The 15,666-nt window shown below is 43.2% G+C and overlaps 1 protein-coding gene across 3 annotated transcripts in view; it reads right to left on the reverse strand.

Moving 5' to 3' along the window:
• The window catches only part of LOC115112449 (DENN domain-containing protein 2B-like), an 82,935-nt gene that overhangs the window by 11,821 nt on the left and 55,448 nt on the right, over positions 1 to 15,666 (reverse strand). For all 3 annotated transcript variants that reach the window (XM_065012021.1, XM_065012020.1, XM_065012022.1), the window contains exons 9-14: positions 15,023 to 15,207; positions 12,663 to 12,772; positions 12,074 to 12,143; positions 10,691 to 10,768; positions 8,711 to 8,851; positions 8,413 to 8,561 (exon numbers count right to left, since the gene is read on the reverse strand). In XM_065012021.1, the coding sequence (XP_064868093.1) occupies positions 8,413 to 8,561; positions 8,711 to 8,851; positions 10,691 to 10,768; positions 12,074 to 12,143; positions 12,663 to 12,772; positions 15,023 to 15,207 (733 nt within the window). The remainder of the gene's footprint in view (positions 1 to 8,412; positions 8,562 to 8,710; positions 8,852 to 10,690; positions 10,769 to 12,073; positions 12,144 to 12,662; positions 12,773 to 15,022; positions 15,208 to 15,666) is intronic.

The following is a 15,666-nucleotide window of genomic DNA, read 5'->3' on the forward strand; positions in this document are numbered from 1 at the left end:
ACTTTTGTTGTCAGGGAAAATGTATGGAGTAAAAAGTACATTATTTTCTTTAGGAATGTAGTGAAGTAAAAGTTGTCCAAAATATAAATAGTAAAGTTAAGTACATAATTATTTTTTTTTAAACGACTTAAGTAGTACCTTCAAGTATTTTTACTTAAGTACTTTACAGCACTGGGAGCAGCAGACAGGTTCACCCATGGCAACCATTCAAAAGCTTTAATCTGTTACGTTTCCACCTCTTCCACTGACAGTGTAACACCCTTAACTACACAGCCCACAGCTAAGACCTGCTCTATAAACATCTGGCAGGCTGATTACACTAGGCACTGCCACTGTGGCAACACACACAGTAGGTCCACTCCCTCACCCTCAGACGGGTTGGGTGTGTTACAATAGTTTAACACTTGAATCCATTTGATATTACCCAAAACAGCACCCTTACCGCTGGTGAATTCTGACAGCTGTGGCTTAACACAAAATCACAAATAGTATGTCATCTTTCTCACGGTCCCAAGTTTGTTGACAGTGGCCGACCCTCCTCCCCTCTGTCCCCCCTGCACTCCATACAGTCCATGTACACACAGATCGAGAGGGGAAATAAGCCATGAGGCCCATCAGAAACACACAGATACCACAACTCTAAATCATTGGGGATCAAACACTCCACTGAAGATGAATGCACTGTTAATAAGGAATGTTGTCTATAGTTGTTCTCTTCAACAGCAGAGGGCACATCCTACCAAACACACAGTACTCCCACTACATATACAGGTAAGTGTCCACGCTCTATCACGTCAATATTGATGTGCATACAGTACAGCCTCTCCTTGACGGAACCTTTATCTTGTTTTGGTACAGTTTACTGTGAATAGATCTATGAGTAAAATGGCAAGCTATTATAGTTAACGAACACTGTAAAGCGAGACCAGTATCTACATGGCTCAAAAACTACAGCCCCATGGTCTGTTCAGGTTTCTTATTGACCCATCATAACATGGAGCAGAAAGCAGTCTCAGTTTCACTGTCTGAGTTGTATTTGCAGAAGGAGCTGATCCTTTTGAACAGATCCAGTCTCCGGGGTTTGACATGTTCCACCAGGGAGTGATGGGGTGCAGCTCTCAGAACCTCAGCCACAGGCAAGACAGAGCAAGCGCTGCAGAGGAGAGGACTGATACCATGAGTATCACTTACACACTCAGTCCTGAGGGAAACACTCATGGGAAATGATGAACTTGCAATAAAAACACAATCTCTGCCCAGAGCTGCCAGTCAACTCTCTAAGGGTGCGTGCCAAATGGCACTCTATTCCTTATATATTGCACAACATTTGGCCAGAGCCAATATGGGCAGTAGTGCACTACATAGGGAAAATGGTGCTATTTGGAACACATTCTAAAGCGCAAAGGAATGGCAGACCTTTACAGACCAGGTCATAACAAAACCATATCCGCATAACCATCCACTTAAGTTTAGAGGATACTTACTTTGCTTTGTGATATATTGCATTTGGGGTTATATAAGCATGTCAGATCGGGAATGGTTGTCCTGGGTCTGTCTGTGGCTGACCATGCAGATTCCCAGGAAACTCTCAGGATAGAGAGGCTTACTCTGCCAAACTCACAGGTGCAGGATGGAGAGTCCCAGCGTCAGCAGCACTGTCCACAATCCCAGACGGGCCCATTTCAGCCCAGGACAAACACAGTCCCTGGCAGGAGCATCAGTACAGCTGTTGACTAACAGCTCCTCATACTGAAGCACATACATATTTTTCTGGGTGAGAATCAGTGCTTAATTTGTAAATCGGGAGGTAGCGGAACAAAAAAGTTAGTGTGAGAGGGGGGTAACCTGGGGAGCTCTGATGTACCAGAATGCATGAGAGATAAATCCCCTTTAATAAAGCACTGCATGCAGATCATTGCATTTGCGTAGTGGTATATAAAAGTAGAGCAGAGGCACTTACAGAAGTTGCACACATGGAGAACATTTTTAGTAGCCTAGGGTCTGCACATTTTTTTTGCTTTTTATAAACGCATTTCATGCAATTCTGCATCATTTTACATGACTGGAGAATTTGGCAGAATCTTTTTTAATACCGTACAAATGGTCAAAATGACAGTATACTTTGACACTGACACAGTGAGATCAATAAAAACAACCTTGTCTGTCCTGACCTTAGAGATCCTTATTTATTCTCTATGTTTGGTTAGGTCAGGGTGTGACTCGGGTGGGAAAATCTGTGTTTTCTATTTCTTTGTTGTTTTGCAGAGTGTGGTTCCCAATCAGAGGCAGCTGTCTATCGTTGTCTCTGATTGGGGATCATATATAAGTTGTGTTTTTCCCTTTGGGTTTTGTGAGGTGTTATTTTCTGTTTGATGTCTGTGCCTGACGGAACTGTTCGCTTTCGTTTTTGGATTTGTTATTTTTGTTTGAGTGTTTCTTGTAAATAAATATCATGAACACTTTCCACGCTGCACTTTGGTCCACTCTTCCTTCCACTGACTATGAGCGTTACACTTGTCTTGAATCCATCAATAGTCTAGGCATAGGTGTGTGGAGACACATATTGTAGGTTACAATGTGAAGAGGAAATGATAGTCCTAAAAATGCTTTCCAGTTTCACTGACTCACCCAATGATGTGCAGCTCACTGGCTGGTGATTTGTGCCAAAAGCCCACAAAGCTCACTCTCTTTTGTTTTATCTCTTTTGACGATATTTGGAAGTTTGGAATGTTGGTAGCCTACAGCAAACAGATTAGAGTCTTCTCTTTACAGCAGGAACCATTTGCTTTCCAACCTGTTTTCCTGCAATTGTATTTTAAATATTGCCTTTTTATCTGCATGCTGTTCACTGACAGATTTAGGCTATCCCTTGTTATTGGCTACACACAATCCATAGCTAGTTAAGTTGTTCAAATAAGATAATGATCTTCTGTGGCTAAATCACAGGCTCTCTCATGGTGTACTAGGCTATTCTGAATTGTTTCATTTCTTTCTGAACAGACAGCAGTAACTCTATAACTTTGCCAAATGTATTTAAATGTATCAGGGGTGCTGCAGCTCCTCCAGAACCCTTCGCACGGCTATGATTCTATAAGGAAATAAATGATGAAGTGCAACGCTGGAGAGATGAGAGTTGCAGAGAGAGATCATAGAACGTGAATCTCATTCTAGTTCTGTGAGAGATACAGGCGTGCTTCTCACACAGCCATGACCACGCGTTGGTCTCAAACATAAACCCAGGCCGGCCCAACCTGAATCAACTCGAATATCAGGCCCGGGCTGAAAATCTACTTTTTCACATGACGAATTAACTTTGATCGCTTTTATTAGGATCCGGCTCAAATTAAGCAATGGTGCGAAGGATGAATGAGTGTGTGCATACTGCTCATTGGTGCATCTAGTAGAATGCTTAGTATTCACATAGAGCTCCAATGTCTTTTCCTCACTTCCTCTCCATAAGGATCTCAAGTTCCCATCACGGCCTAGGCTTGGACTCCCTGGTATGAACAGTTGTAGTGGAAGCTGTTGAACAGTAAGACCAGGCTTCCCTTGGGCAACCCTACATATGGTCCTATTCAAGCCTATTGATTCCAATGCTTCTTGTGGGCAGCATTGCAGTGTGTGTGTATATAATAATAATAATAATAATAATAATAATTATGGGAAAGTCAGATGCTTTCCATCTTCTGAGTTTCCCTCTTCAGTCTCACAGCAACATTTTAGATACAGTATGTTTCCACTGTGTTCATCCACTCCACCTTTGGGCGTTAGAAATACACACGGGGAAAGTGTTAAGTTGTTGCAGGTTGTTAGGTGCGGTGACAGCATTGCTCCGTGTGATACAACCGTGTTCAGGAGTAATAAGGGACTAAATAAACTGTACAGCTTGTTCCCAGATTAGAGTGGTACACTGTAGCTACCTACAGTGGCTCACTTTAACAGACTGGGGTTACAGACACACACCATATTATATGGCTGCTGCTGGATACTGGAGTCTGGAGCAATGGGCTCTTCCTGAATCTAATGCAAACCCCAGTCATTTCAACAGGTGGTAGAAGAAGATTATGAATGGGGTTTGAATGGAGGATTTTAAACTAATAAAAATGCAATACATCTGGTGACTACCATGTGTTAGTTTGAAGTTTTCTGATGTCACAGGGAGCGGTGTAAGGGGAAACGAGGTACAGAAAACAGCCTTCCTTCTTCCTCTCAGAAAACAAGAGCCTGATTAATTCACCATGACCATGAGAAAAGCTTTCAGAGGCGGTATTTTGCTCTCGCTCTGCACCCCCGCTCTTTCCTTCTCCCCCTTACCCTCCATCTTTCTCCCACTCATACACACACTACCTCCTCCCAATCCCCTGTCTGTTCTACTGTGGGCCGCTCAGCAAATATAATAGAAACATTGACTTATTAAAGAACCTCATTAATCGGAAACGACCTCCATATTATCAGATTGGCCAAAAAAAGAGAAGTGATTCAATCACCTCTACACCCACAGGCTAGGTTGAAGATGGGAAGGTTAAGACAACAAAGTCATTCTATACAAAAGCGTTCGAAAATAAACAAATGCATGGAAACAGCTCCATTGATATCTACTAGCGCCGTTGCTAACTAGCAATGCTGGTCACATGAATTGCAAAGAGTTCTGGGATATTAGAATCCTCTTGTCTTAACCTGTATATTTTGAATCTAGCCCACAGGCAAGCCCTAACAATGGAGGAATGGCAGGGAAGAAGTTGAGACCCGCCCATTTAGACCCACTGAGAGGCAGATCAAACAAGCCAACACTCTCTCTGTGGTGGTAACCCTTCTCTGTCCTAGACCCATAATAACTGGAAGATGATGTTTACATTATGAGCACTGCAGCAATCCCAGCACAGAGCCTTCAGGTAAATCTGTTTAAGCAATTACAGTCTGATGTAACCGATGATGAATTCATGTAATTAGGCATCAAAGTTGTTATTACAGCAGCCATTTGCTGGTTAATCATCATCAGTTCTGAGTAACTGTCTGTCTCGCTGTTTGATGTCACAGATAAGCAGCAACATGTCTGATATAAAGCATTTTTATACATACAAAGACGCTTGCTTTTGGCAAACGACCCGTTGTGACCTCTTAAGCAAGTCCTACACAGCCTACAGTACAAATAAATGGTTAATGCAACAGTCCATGTAACCCCGTAGGCTTGGCCCTAATTTACTCGCCGCATGGAAAATGGCCCAAGGCAATGCCAAAGGGTCAGTATTGCCTTGTAACTTAAGCTTCATGCCTTGTATGTAATTTCATACATTTTTAAAGTAAATAAATAATAGCATACATGCTTTGAAATTCACTTCTCGTGACCATTTCTTGATCTTAGTCGGCTAAACACATAATACTTGATTGCACATGATTTTACCATAATATCAAATGGAGTCAGATAAACATTTTTAAAAAACCTAAGGCCTATGTCTAATTAGCATAATACTATGAATAAAAACATTCAAAATAGTCCGTTCAAGCTAGAGATATGTTGTTCTGCATTGGATCCACTGCATCCGTCTATGTCGCACTTCCGCATCTGCAATGAAAGGTGACAGAGCTAGCAGGGGGTTTTCAGACCATGAGACGTCATAAAAATCGGTCTTCTTACAAAATCGTCTGTAGCGTCCGAACGGTTTGGCCTACAAAACTCTCTGTGGAAAGATGAGACTCTCAGGAACATGATGGTGTTCTCCATTTGACTCTACAACCCCCACAAACGTCTTGGGACTCGTTTGAAGTCGGTACAGCCATTCTGCCAACCTCTGTCTTAGCATAAGTGGTGGGTGGGATATGGCCAATATACCATGGCTAAGGGCTGTCCTTAAGCACGACGCAATGCAGAGTGCCTGGATACAGCCCTTAGCCATGATATATTGGCCATATAACACAAACCCCCAAGGTGCCTTATTGCAATTATTAACTGGTTACCAACATAATTAAACCAGTAAATAGTATTATTTTTGTCATACCCATGGTATACAGTGTGATATAACATGGCTTTCAGCCAATCAGCATTCAGGGCTTGAACCACCTGGTTTAAAAATAATACTTATATATCAAGTCTTACCACAGTACAACCCAGTGGAGACACATTGCCTAACATGGCCTGTTCGGTGTTTTCCCTCCCTCAGGTCCTTCTCCTATTGGATATAGATTACACCCAGACATACATCATGTTGTGTTGGAAGGGATTTCTGGGATTGAATTGCGTTCTCTGTCTCCCATGGGATCAGACCCTTTTACCAGGGAAGTCAGTGGAGGGTCTCTCCCTTCTCCCCAACACGGCCCAATGACGCCCAGAGTGGCTCCTTGAATCCTGTTTTCAATGGGAACTGAGACACAAGGGGTCTGGTACGTGTTCTGGGGCACTCTGGCAGCTTAGAGCTCTATCTGTTGTGGTTCTGGGTGTGAGCCCTGGAGACTAAGTCCAGTTAGACACACACAGAAAGGACTGGTTGGTTTGTGACGCTAATCCACAATGAAAACATATTGTTTTGCCTTTATTCAGAACCTGAATAAGACCTGAATGGTGAAGTATGTCATTGTGTTGATACAAAGCAGGTTTTATGATAAGTAACAGTATATGGTTTTCAATGAAGTTCTAACATTGAGCAGGACTGTAGTCTGTTGTACTATAGTTTGTAGTACTGTAGTTTGTAGTACCGTAGTCTGTGGTACTGTAGTCTGTAGTACTGTCATCTGTCAAGACTCATGGTGTTGATTTTCAGTGTTGTTCACTAACAGTACCTCAGACACAGACTATTCGATACAGCTCTCAAGTCCTTGCTGCTGTTCACAAGAGCCCTTAGAAATGGGTGACTGATTAACAATCTTTGGGTGATGTGCAAACTGACATGTACCCGGGAGTCGTTGTCTCAAACGGCAGAGTGACGACAGAAACAGCTTTCTCTGAGTCCCCCTGGGTAGAGAGAGGGCTGTCGTAAACAGGCCAGGCAGGGACCAGGGAGGGAACATGGCGCCATCAGTCACACAGTGACAGTGAAGCCATAGATCAGAGTGGAGAGTCGCTGCACACAGGAAGTACATTCCTTCCCCTCACAGTCACTGCCCCCACTGATGTTTGTTTAAACTGTCCTCTGATGTGTAGAGATTACCGTTCAACACAAACTGCCCCCCTCTAACAGAGCCCCTCAGCCCAGAGTGCTGTCCTATAGCCAGGGGCAGATTGCTGCCTGGTGGGACTCTGGCTCCTTGGAGACCCCTAGCTCCATGTTATCTGCACCACCCCACCCCACCCTGACTGCCGGGGTTGGACAGTGGCCCCCGGCAGAGAGATGACCCACTTCTGGAACCACATCAGTTGTGAGTACATGCAGGGAGAATTAATTTAACAGCTCTAACGATGTCCCCACGTGCTAAACCCGTTAAGCACCAACTGACAAACCCACAGTAGAAGGCTGCTATTTGCCGTGCAGATTGGGTGAATGGCAAGCAGCTCGACTGAGGAATTAAATCTGCCATCAACAGTTAGGGTGAGCCAGAGTGCACTGGCAGAGTGGCAGGGCAATCCCCACTATTGGAACTGTTATACATACTATGTCAATGATCTCTCTTTGAAGTTAGTCCTTCTTTAAAGTTCAGGATATGTCATCTCTGTGAGAGGAAATGCACCAAGACATGTGAAACAGTGTTATGATGACGGTATCATAGTCAGTCTGTACTGTATAGCCACATGTCCAGAAAGATACAGATAGAGGATCCCTGAGCTCAGCAATGTGGGTCTGAGAAAAACAGTCAGGCCTCTGTGTGAACGTAAACAGAAAAGGGAAAATGTACAAGAGCATGAGATAAAATCCCTCTCATGTAAGGCAGATGTTATTGTAATGGGGTTAGAATAGGTGAATTCACTGCAGAAAAAGACAGTGGACTTCAGAGATAACTGTGGAGGGAAATATTTGCTAACATACACCGTAATCCTAGACAGTAATTGATCTCACTCCTAGCCACCATGTGTGACAAGGATGAAGTATTCTAGGAACTATTTGTACTATTTATAGCCTAATATCGAAGGGTTAAGATCTTTGTCAGGCGATAACCTTACACTACAATATGAGCAGGCGTTGAGAGCTCTACGTATCAGTTCTCTGTAAATACTGTACTTTCAATCATTATCTAACAATGACAACAGCCCTTAGCGTTTCGGAACTACCTTAACAAAACACTGCCACTAAAGGTATTATTGAGCATTTCACTTGGCACAAGTAACCATCATCTAACAACTACAAGTTTAAACAACCCCCACCTGCCTGTAACAGGGCATGACCATTAGTCAGGGACAGCTTCCCATGAGTAGGTGATTCAGTTCTCTCTCCATCTTTACTTATTACTAGAAGGGTTACTAACAATAAGAGTCTTGCTGCTCACCTGAGTTTATCAGCCACAAAGATGACTCTGCGCTCCAGCAGCAGGGAGGCGAAGACCTGCACCACCTGACGCACGCTCAGGCAGCTAAAGAGACTGTCAAAGTCTACATGCTCCAGTCTGGAGTCCATGGGCCGTCTCAGCTCAATGACCTGGGGAGGAGAACACCACTTGGGGTCACAACCAATCATACATTTACAGAGATCACAGGTCATGCTCAATTAAGCATACATTGCATTATCTTCATGCATCATCCGTCTTTGATGGAACCTTAGTAACCAAGGGCTGATGTGTCTCCAACCTCATTCCCTGCTCCAGGCAGGAAGGTCTTGACTTTGATGGTCTTCCCCGGCGCTGGGAAGGGTGACTCCATCAGACTCCTCATGAAGGGGTAGACCAGGGCTGCAGAGATCCCCCTCCGCCTCTCCACCTCATCCAGGATCTACACACAGCACAGGACAGGGGGTTGAGAGTTAGACCACACAGCACAGGACAGGGGGTTGAGAGTTAGACCACACAGCACAGGACAGGGGGTTGAGAGTTAGACCACACAGCACAGGACAGGGGGTTGAGAGTTAGACCACACAGCTCAGGACAGGGGGTTGAGAGTTAGACCACACAGCACAGGACAGGGGGTTGAGAGTTAGACCACACAGCACAGGACAGGGGTTGAGAGTTAGACCCCACAGCACAGGACAGGGGGTTGAGAGTTAGACCACACAGCACAGGACAGGGGGTTGAGAGTTAGACCACACAGCACAGGACAGGGGGTTGAGAGTTAGACCACACAGCACAGGACAGGGGGTTGAGAGTTAGACCACACAGCACAGGACAGAGGGTTGAGAGTTAGACCACACAGCACAGGACAGGAGGTTGAGAGTTAGACCACACAGCACAGGACAGGAGGTTGATAGTTAGACCACACAGCACAGGACAGGGGGTTGAGAGTTAGACCACACAGCACAGGACAGGGGGTTGAGAGTTAGACCACACAGCACAGGACAGGGGGTTGGGAGTTAGACCACACAGCACAGGACAGGAGGTTGAGAGTTAGACCACACAGCACAGGACAGGGGGTTGAGAGTTAGACCACAGAGCACAGGACAGGGGGTTGAGAGTTAGTCCACACTGCAGACACAACACTCAATATTTCAAACAGAAAGTCCCAAATTCCCTATATAGTGCCTTATGGACCGTGGTCAAACGTAGTGCACTAAATAGGGAATAAGGTTTCACTCGGGATGTAGATTGAGAATCTAGAAATAGACCAAGACCAAGTACATTCAGTCAGTATGGCCAGTAAATGGAAAGGTGTGTTGCTGTCTGACGTAAAGCTCCTGCTATTGTCTGGAACCAGGCTACCTTTGCCCCTTTTGACAAATACAGTATGAATTTCAATCTGTGGCTGTCTGATATATTTGGAAAGTAGCAAAGGAAAATCCCACCCAATATGCCCACGTGTCTGTCTGTGTCAGACCTGTCTACTCCTGCCTGGAAAGTTTGTTGGAGAGAGACACACTCACATTCAGGGTCATATGATATCCTCTCCACTCCCCACACACCCTCTGTTCCCGGTGAAATCAAACACTCCCATCTTTCTCGCCTTAACTAGAAAAGCATTTCATACTCCTTGGAAAACATTTCCTCTCTCACCTACGCAGGTCTCAAGCCCTCAAAATGGTGTCTTCTGAAACCTAGACCCGCCACCTGTATGAGGGATGTTCAACCCTCACTGTTGAGGTGCCTGTGCTGTCACAAGACAGAAATAATATATTGTATTTATGCATACTTTTGGCCTTAAATGAATATGAAATGAAACTAACTGACAGCTTTTTGGCACATTTTAGCACTCACGACACAGTAATAAAAAGTTATTTTCATTCATTAGATACGTCTACTACCTCTTAATTGTTTCCCTTAACACAGGCCTTATTCACTTCAAATACACTGTTCATAGAGGATTCATGAGGAGGCATTTAAGGCATGGAGTACTTAAACACAATGAGCACTCTGTTTCATGTTATCTCAACTCAGGAACAGGTGAAGGAAAGAATTTAACTGGGAAATCAGAGAGGAAAAAGTAGAAAATAAGGTTTATGCTGGACAGGATGCCTTAGAGTGGAAATGCTGGCACAGCCTCAACTAGTTCACTCCTGGGAACACTGGCCTCGGCTCAGAGACAGGTAACTGCGATGACAGCTACACTAGGGTGTGTGTGTGTGTGTGTGTGTGTGTGTGTGTGTGTGTGTGTGTGTGTGTGTGTGTGTAAGCATGAACTCACCTTGGAGAACAGGTGGAAACAGCCCAGTCGGCTGATGACGCAGTACACCTCAGGAAGGCGAGGCCCTTTCCCACTCGGCTGGAACAAGGGCACAAATTAACAAGTCTCGTCAGTCACTGGGGAAGAGAGGCTTGTAAGGTAACACAGACAGTAATGTGGCAATAGACACTAACATAAGATACTTGGTTAGGTTTATAATGCAACATCAATGAGAATATACTGAAACACTACCATACACACAAACTGTACTTGCTTTTATTCAGATAAAGTACCAGGTTAGTTCACAATCGGCTGTGGTTGAACAAATATTTATAAATCTGGTCTTTCAGCTGCTGTAGGTGGACGTCTTTAATCTGGAGAGACTGAGGCTTCTCCTTGTAAACTAAACACAGGTGCTGCACAGTTAATAATCACCTCTACCCTCCACACTAAACAATCACAGACCAGTCTACTCTGGAGCCAACCAGGCCTCCTGGATCTATCCATCTAAAACACACACACACCTGCACGTACACATACATGTGCACACACACAAATTAACACGTGCATACATATAAAGAAATCCCGATCCACTTGTCCATATTAGGTATGCAATTTTCTCCTCTGCTTTCTCCAAATGGATGATTAAATCAAGCATGTGGAACTTGGTTAAAGTCCTTAGGAATGTGTTGTTCATGCCAACTCCTTAGACTTCCACCAGGGAAGGAAGGAGCTGGGTTACCAGAGAGGAGGAAACTCACCTCTCTCACAGCATCAGGAGTCGTCTGATCTACAGCTACTTAATGTCAGCAACTACTGAGCTCAATACAGCCAAGTAACAGTCAGAACTTAGTTTAAGAATGGCCCCCATCTCAGTCTATGTGACACACAAATACAGTAGGCTACTAAAACACACTGACAAACCCTACAAAACATACACGCTTTGTGAATGTACACATTCTTGGGCATAACAGTGACATTTTAAAAAATCACAGCAAGCACAACATCCCACACAGCCATACTTTCTGAACAGTGGGCTCGTCATAAAATTTCAAATGACTAGAAACCCTTACTGGTGGGTTGTGCTCTACAATGACAAACCTAGACATTTCATGGTTTGTTTTTCGGCATTCTTCTCCTGAGAAACTCTCATGAAACAGAAGGAGTCCAGTTTTACTAAGATTCATCCCGATCGTTTTGAAAGGCAAAAACAACCAAGCTTTGTTACATACGGACATTAAAATTCACTTTATTTACTTTCTCTCCTATTCACACCCAGCTTGGTGATGCAATAACACCTCAATGGTCCCACAGGAAAGAAAGAAACCTTGTCAAAACAAACAGGGCTGGCTCAGCAGGGTGTGAACAGAACAGAGACCAGTGAATTAATGGTGGCTTGCTTACCAGCAGACGCCTGCAGTACCCAAACCTCCTGCTGCCATCCTCTCCAGTCAACATGAACGAGAAGGTCTCACTGTACCGACACACACACACACACACACACACACACACACACACACACACACACACACACACACACACACACACACACACACACACACAGTCTCTGTTATAGTCAAACCAGCATACAGATTGTAGAGATTGAACAGTGATCAAAGGAAACCTAGTGTTGGATCTCATTCACACTTTAGGGTTGGTGAAGTAGCACAGTCTCTGTGACGGAGAGAGAAGACTGTTTAGGGACCCACGTTGTCAGGAGCAGGAGTGAGAGTAAGAGTCTACCAGGATTTCATGAAGATAATGGCATTACAGCTTTGTGTTTTCTTCCTAATTTTACTCGTTGATATTTACACATCTAATCATACTATCAATTTGTTTGTTTTTGAACCTTAATCTATATATGGAAGACTTGTGCATCACAACTGATTAGTACCCATCTGGTTCAGGCAAGGAATGAGATTAATAGGCCCCCAGTGTGGTGGTGAGCTTTCCTCCGTGATGCAATGGGGTTGTACAGTAATCTGTACTGTACCTGCTGTATTCAGACACTGGGGTCCAGTCCTTGGCATCTGGAAAGCAGAACTGGGGGATGGCTTTGAGTCTCTGCTCTGCCTCCCTCATCAGCTTGGTGGGCCTCTCTAGCTGTGAGAAGAGACAAGAAAGGAACAGGAAATGTCTCAGTCAGAAACAGACCCAGACGCTTACAGTCTACTAAGTCTGTCCTCTTTACAGGGTCCCCAAAAATGTCCCCTACAGTAAGAATAAATGACCAGCCTAAGCATTCTCCCACACAGGGTCAGCGCCTCCTCCCCTTATCACCCACAACCCCCCGACGTCATTGGGTCATGCTTTTCTCTGGCAGAGAACCAACATACCGATATCTCCCAGGGGATTCTATCACTGAACCAAATCTTAAATAACTTAAAAAGAGATCTCTGAGTAAGTAAACACTTAACTACCATAGAAACCGTTTCCTGGTTACACCACTTACTGTCAATAAACTCTGAAAACTCCCTCAACCCGTATGTTACGGCCACTGCCCTACTCTTCAGCAATATCTGCATCTACAGTGCCTTCAGAAAGTATTCACACCCCTGGACTTTTCCCCACATGTTATTGTGTCACAGCCTGAATTTAAAATGGATTACATTTAGATTTTGTGTCACTGGCCTACCTCATAATGTCAAAGCAGAATTATATTCTTGGAAACATTTACAAATAAATAAAAAATTAAAAGCTGAAATGTCTTGAGTCAATAAATATTCAACCCCTTTGTTATGGCAAGCCAAAAACAAGTTCATGAGTAAACATGTGCTTAACAACTCACATAAGTTGCATGGACAAAAATTGTGTTTAACATTATTTTTGAATGACTTCTTAATCTCTGTAACCACACACATACAGGTCCTTCAGTCGAACAATGAATTTCAAACACAGATTCAACCACAAAGACCAGAGATGTTTTCCAATGCCTCATAGAGAAGGGCACCAATTGGTAGATGGGTAAAAACATTAAACAGACATTAAATATCCCTTTGCACATGTTGAAGTTATTAATTACACTTCGGATGGTGTATCAATACACCCAGTCACTACAGTCCTTCCTAACTCAGTTGCTGGAGAGGAAGGAAACCACTCAGGGATTTCACCATGAGGTCAATTGTGACATTAAAACAGTTACAGAGTTTAATGGGTGTGATAGGAGAAAACTGAGAATGGATCAACAACACTGTAGTTACTCCACAATACTAACCTATGACTAAATGAACTAAATGAAAATAAGGAAGCCTTTACAGAATAAAAATGTTCCAAAACATGCATCCTGTTTGTAATAAAGCACTAAAGAAAAACTGACAAAGAAATTAACTTCATGTCCTGAATACAAAGTGTTATGTTTGGGGCAAATCCAACAACACATCACTGAGTACCACTCTTCATATTTTCAAGCATGGTGGTTGCATCATGTTATGCGTAGAATTATTATCGGCAAGGACTGCACAGGTTTTTTTAAATAAATGAAATAGAACTAAGCACAGTCAAAATCCTAGAGGAAAACCTGGTTCATTCTGCTTTCCAACAGATACTGGGAGACAAATTCACCTTTCAGCAGGACAATAACCTAAAACACAAGGCCAAATATACACTGGAGTTGCTAACCAAGATAACATTGAATCTATGACAAGATTTGAAAATGGCTATCTATAAATGATCAACAAACAACTTGACAGAGCTTGAAGAATAAAAAAATAAAAAAAATATGCAAATATTGTACAATCCAGGTGTGCAAAGTTCTTAGTAGACTTACCCAGAAAGCTGTAATGATTATAACATGTACTGACTCAGGAGTATGAATACTTATGTAAATTTGATATTTCTGTATTAGCTTTTTTTTATGTGCTAAAATTTCTAAAAACCTGTTTTCACTTTGTCATTATGGGGTATTGTGTGTAGATGAGTGTGACACTTTTTTATTAGTAATTATTTTGAATTCAGGCTTTAACACAACAAAATGTGAAGAAGTCAAGGGGTATGAATACTTTCTGAAGGAACTGTATGTGCTGGACTAATGTGGCCATAACGGGTACTAAAAGTGGATTAAATAACAGACGTTTTTGACCACCGAAATCAATATTGTTCTGTATGAAAATGAGCCATTTTCAATTCTATTTCAACATGCAAACAACATTGGTAAGGGTCTCCGACCTCCATATATCACAGCTCTCAGCATACATACTTCTGTAGGTCCCGTGAGTAATGTCTCAGAAGAAACAGTTATCTACCAGGACCCCTTCCTGTTTAAATCCTTTCTCTCACTTAAGGGACTTGACACTGCTGTCTGACCCATGACCAAGGGGCCCGAGAGGCCAGAATACAGTTTGGTTGGTCCCTTACCTTGGGGAACTGGTAGGTGACTTCGGGAAAGAAGGAGTTCTTGGTGGGCTTCTTCTTGAGGGACACCACCACAAAGTATTCAAACAGCTCCCTCTCCTGCCACTCAATCAGCTGCAGCTCCAGTGTGCGGTAGCTAGGGGCCCTCCTCAGCATTGACTGCAGCTTCAGCAGCCTCTGGGTGTGGGCTGGGGAGAGAAGAGAGAGGGATATGGACAGTTCAACCTTCAGTACAGGGTTGTATTGACAAAATGCATATCCCAAACACTGTGTACTACACACAACTGACAGCACTCAAAGCTAATAAATCACTACAAACCATGCAGTCTGACAAAGAGCTTTACAGTCCAACATTCACTTCCCAGCTAACAAGACACATTCCCATAACTAATGAAATGTTACCATTGGATTCCCCTTAGGTTGAGAGAGAACATAATGAGAGAATGTTCTCCAAACATTATTGGAACATATTTAGTCAAGCATGATGTTTCCAAAACCATGTTACGATGTAAAAGGAAATCAAACATTCAAGAACCCCTGAAAAGTTGCCAGGCGGTTCCTGGGATGATCTTTTTTTTAAAATGTTTAAATCATAAAATGCTTTGAAAACCAAACAAATGGAGGTTAAATGATTGTTATCTCTAACC

The sequence above is a fragment of the Oncorhynchus nerka genome, linkage group LG27 (assembly GCF_034236695.1).
Source record: "Oncorhynchus nerka isolate Pitt River linkage group LG27, Oner_Uvic_2.0, whole genome shotgun sequence".
NCBI lineage: Eukaryota > Metazoa > Chordata > Actinopteri > Salmoniformes > Salmonidae > Oncorhynchus > Oncorhynchus nerka.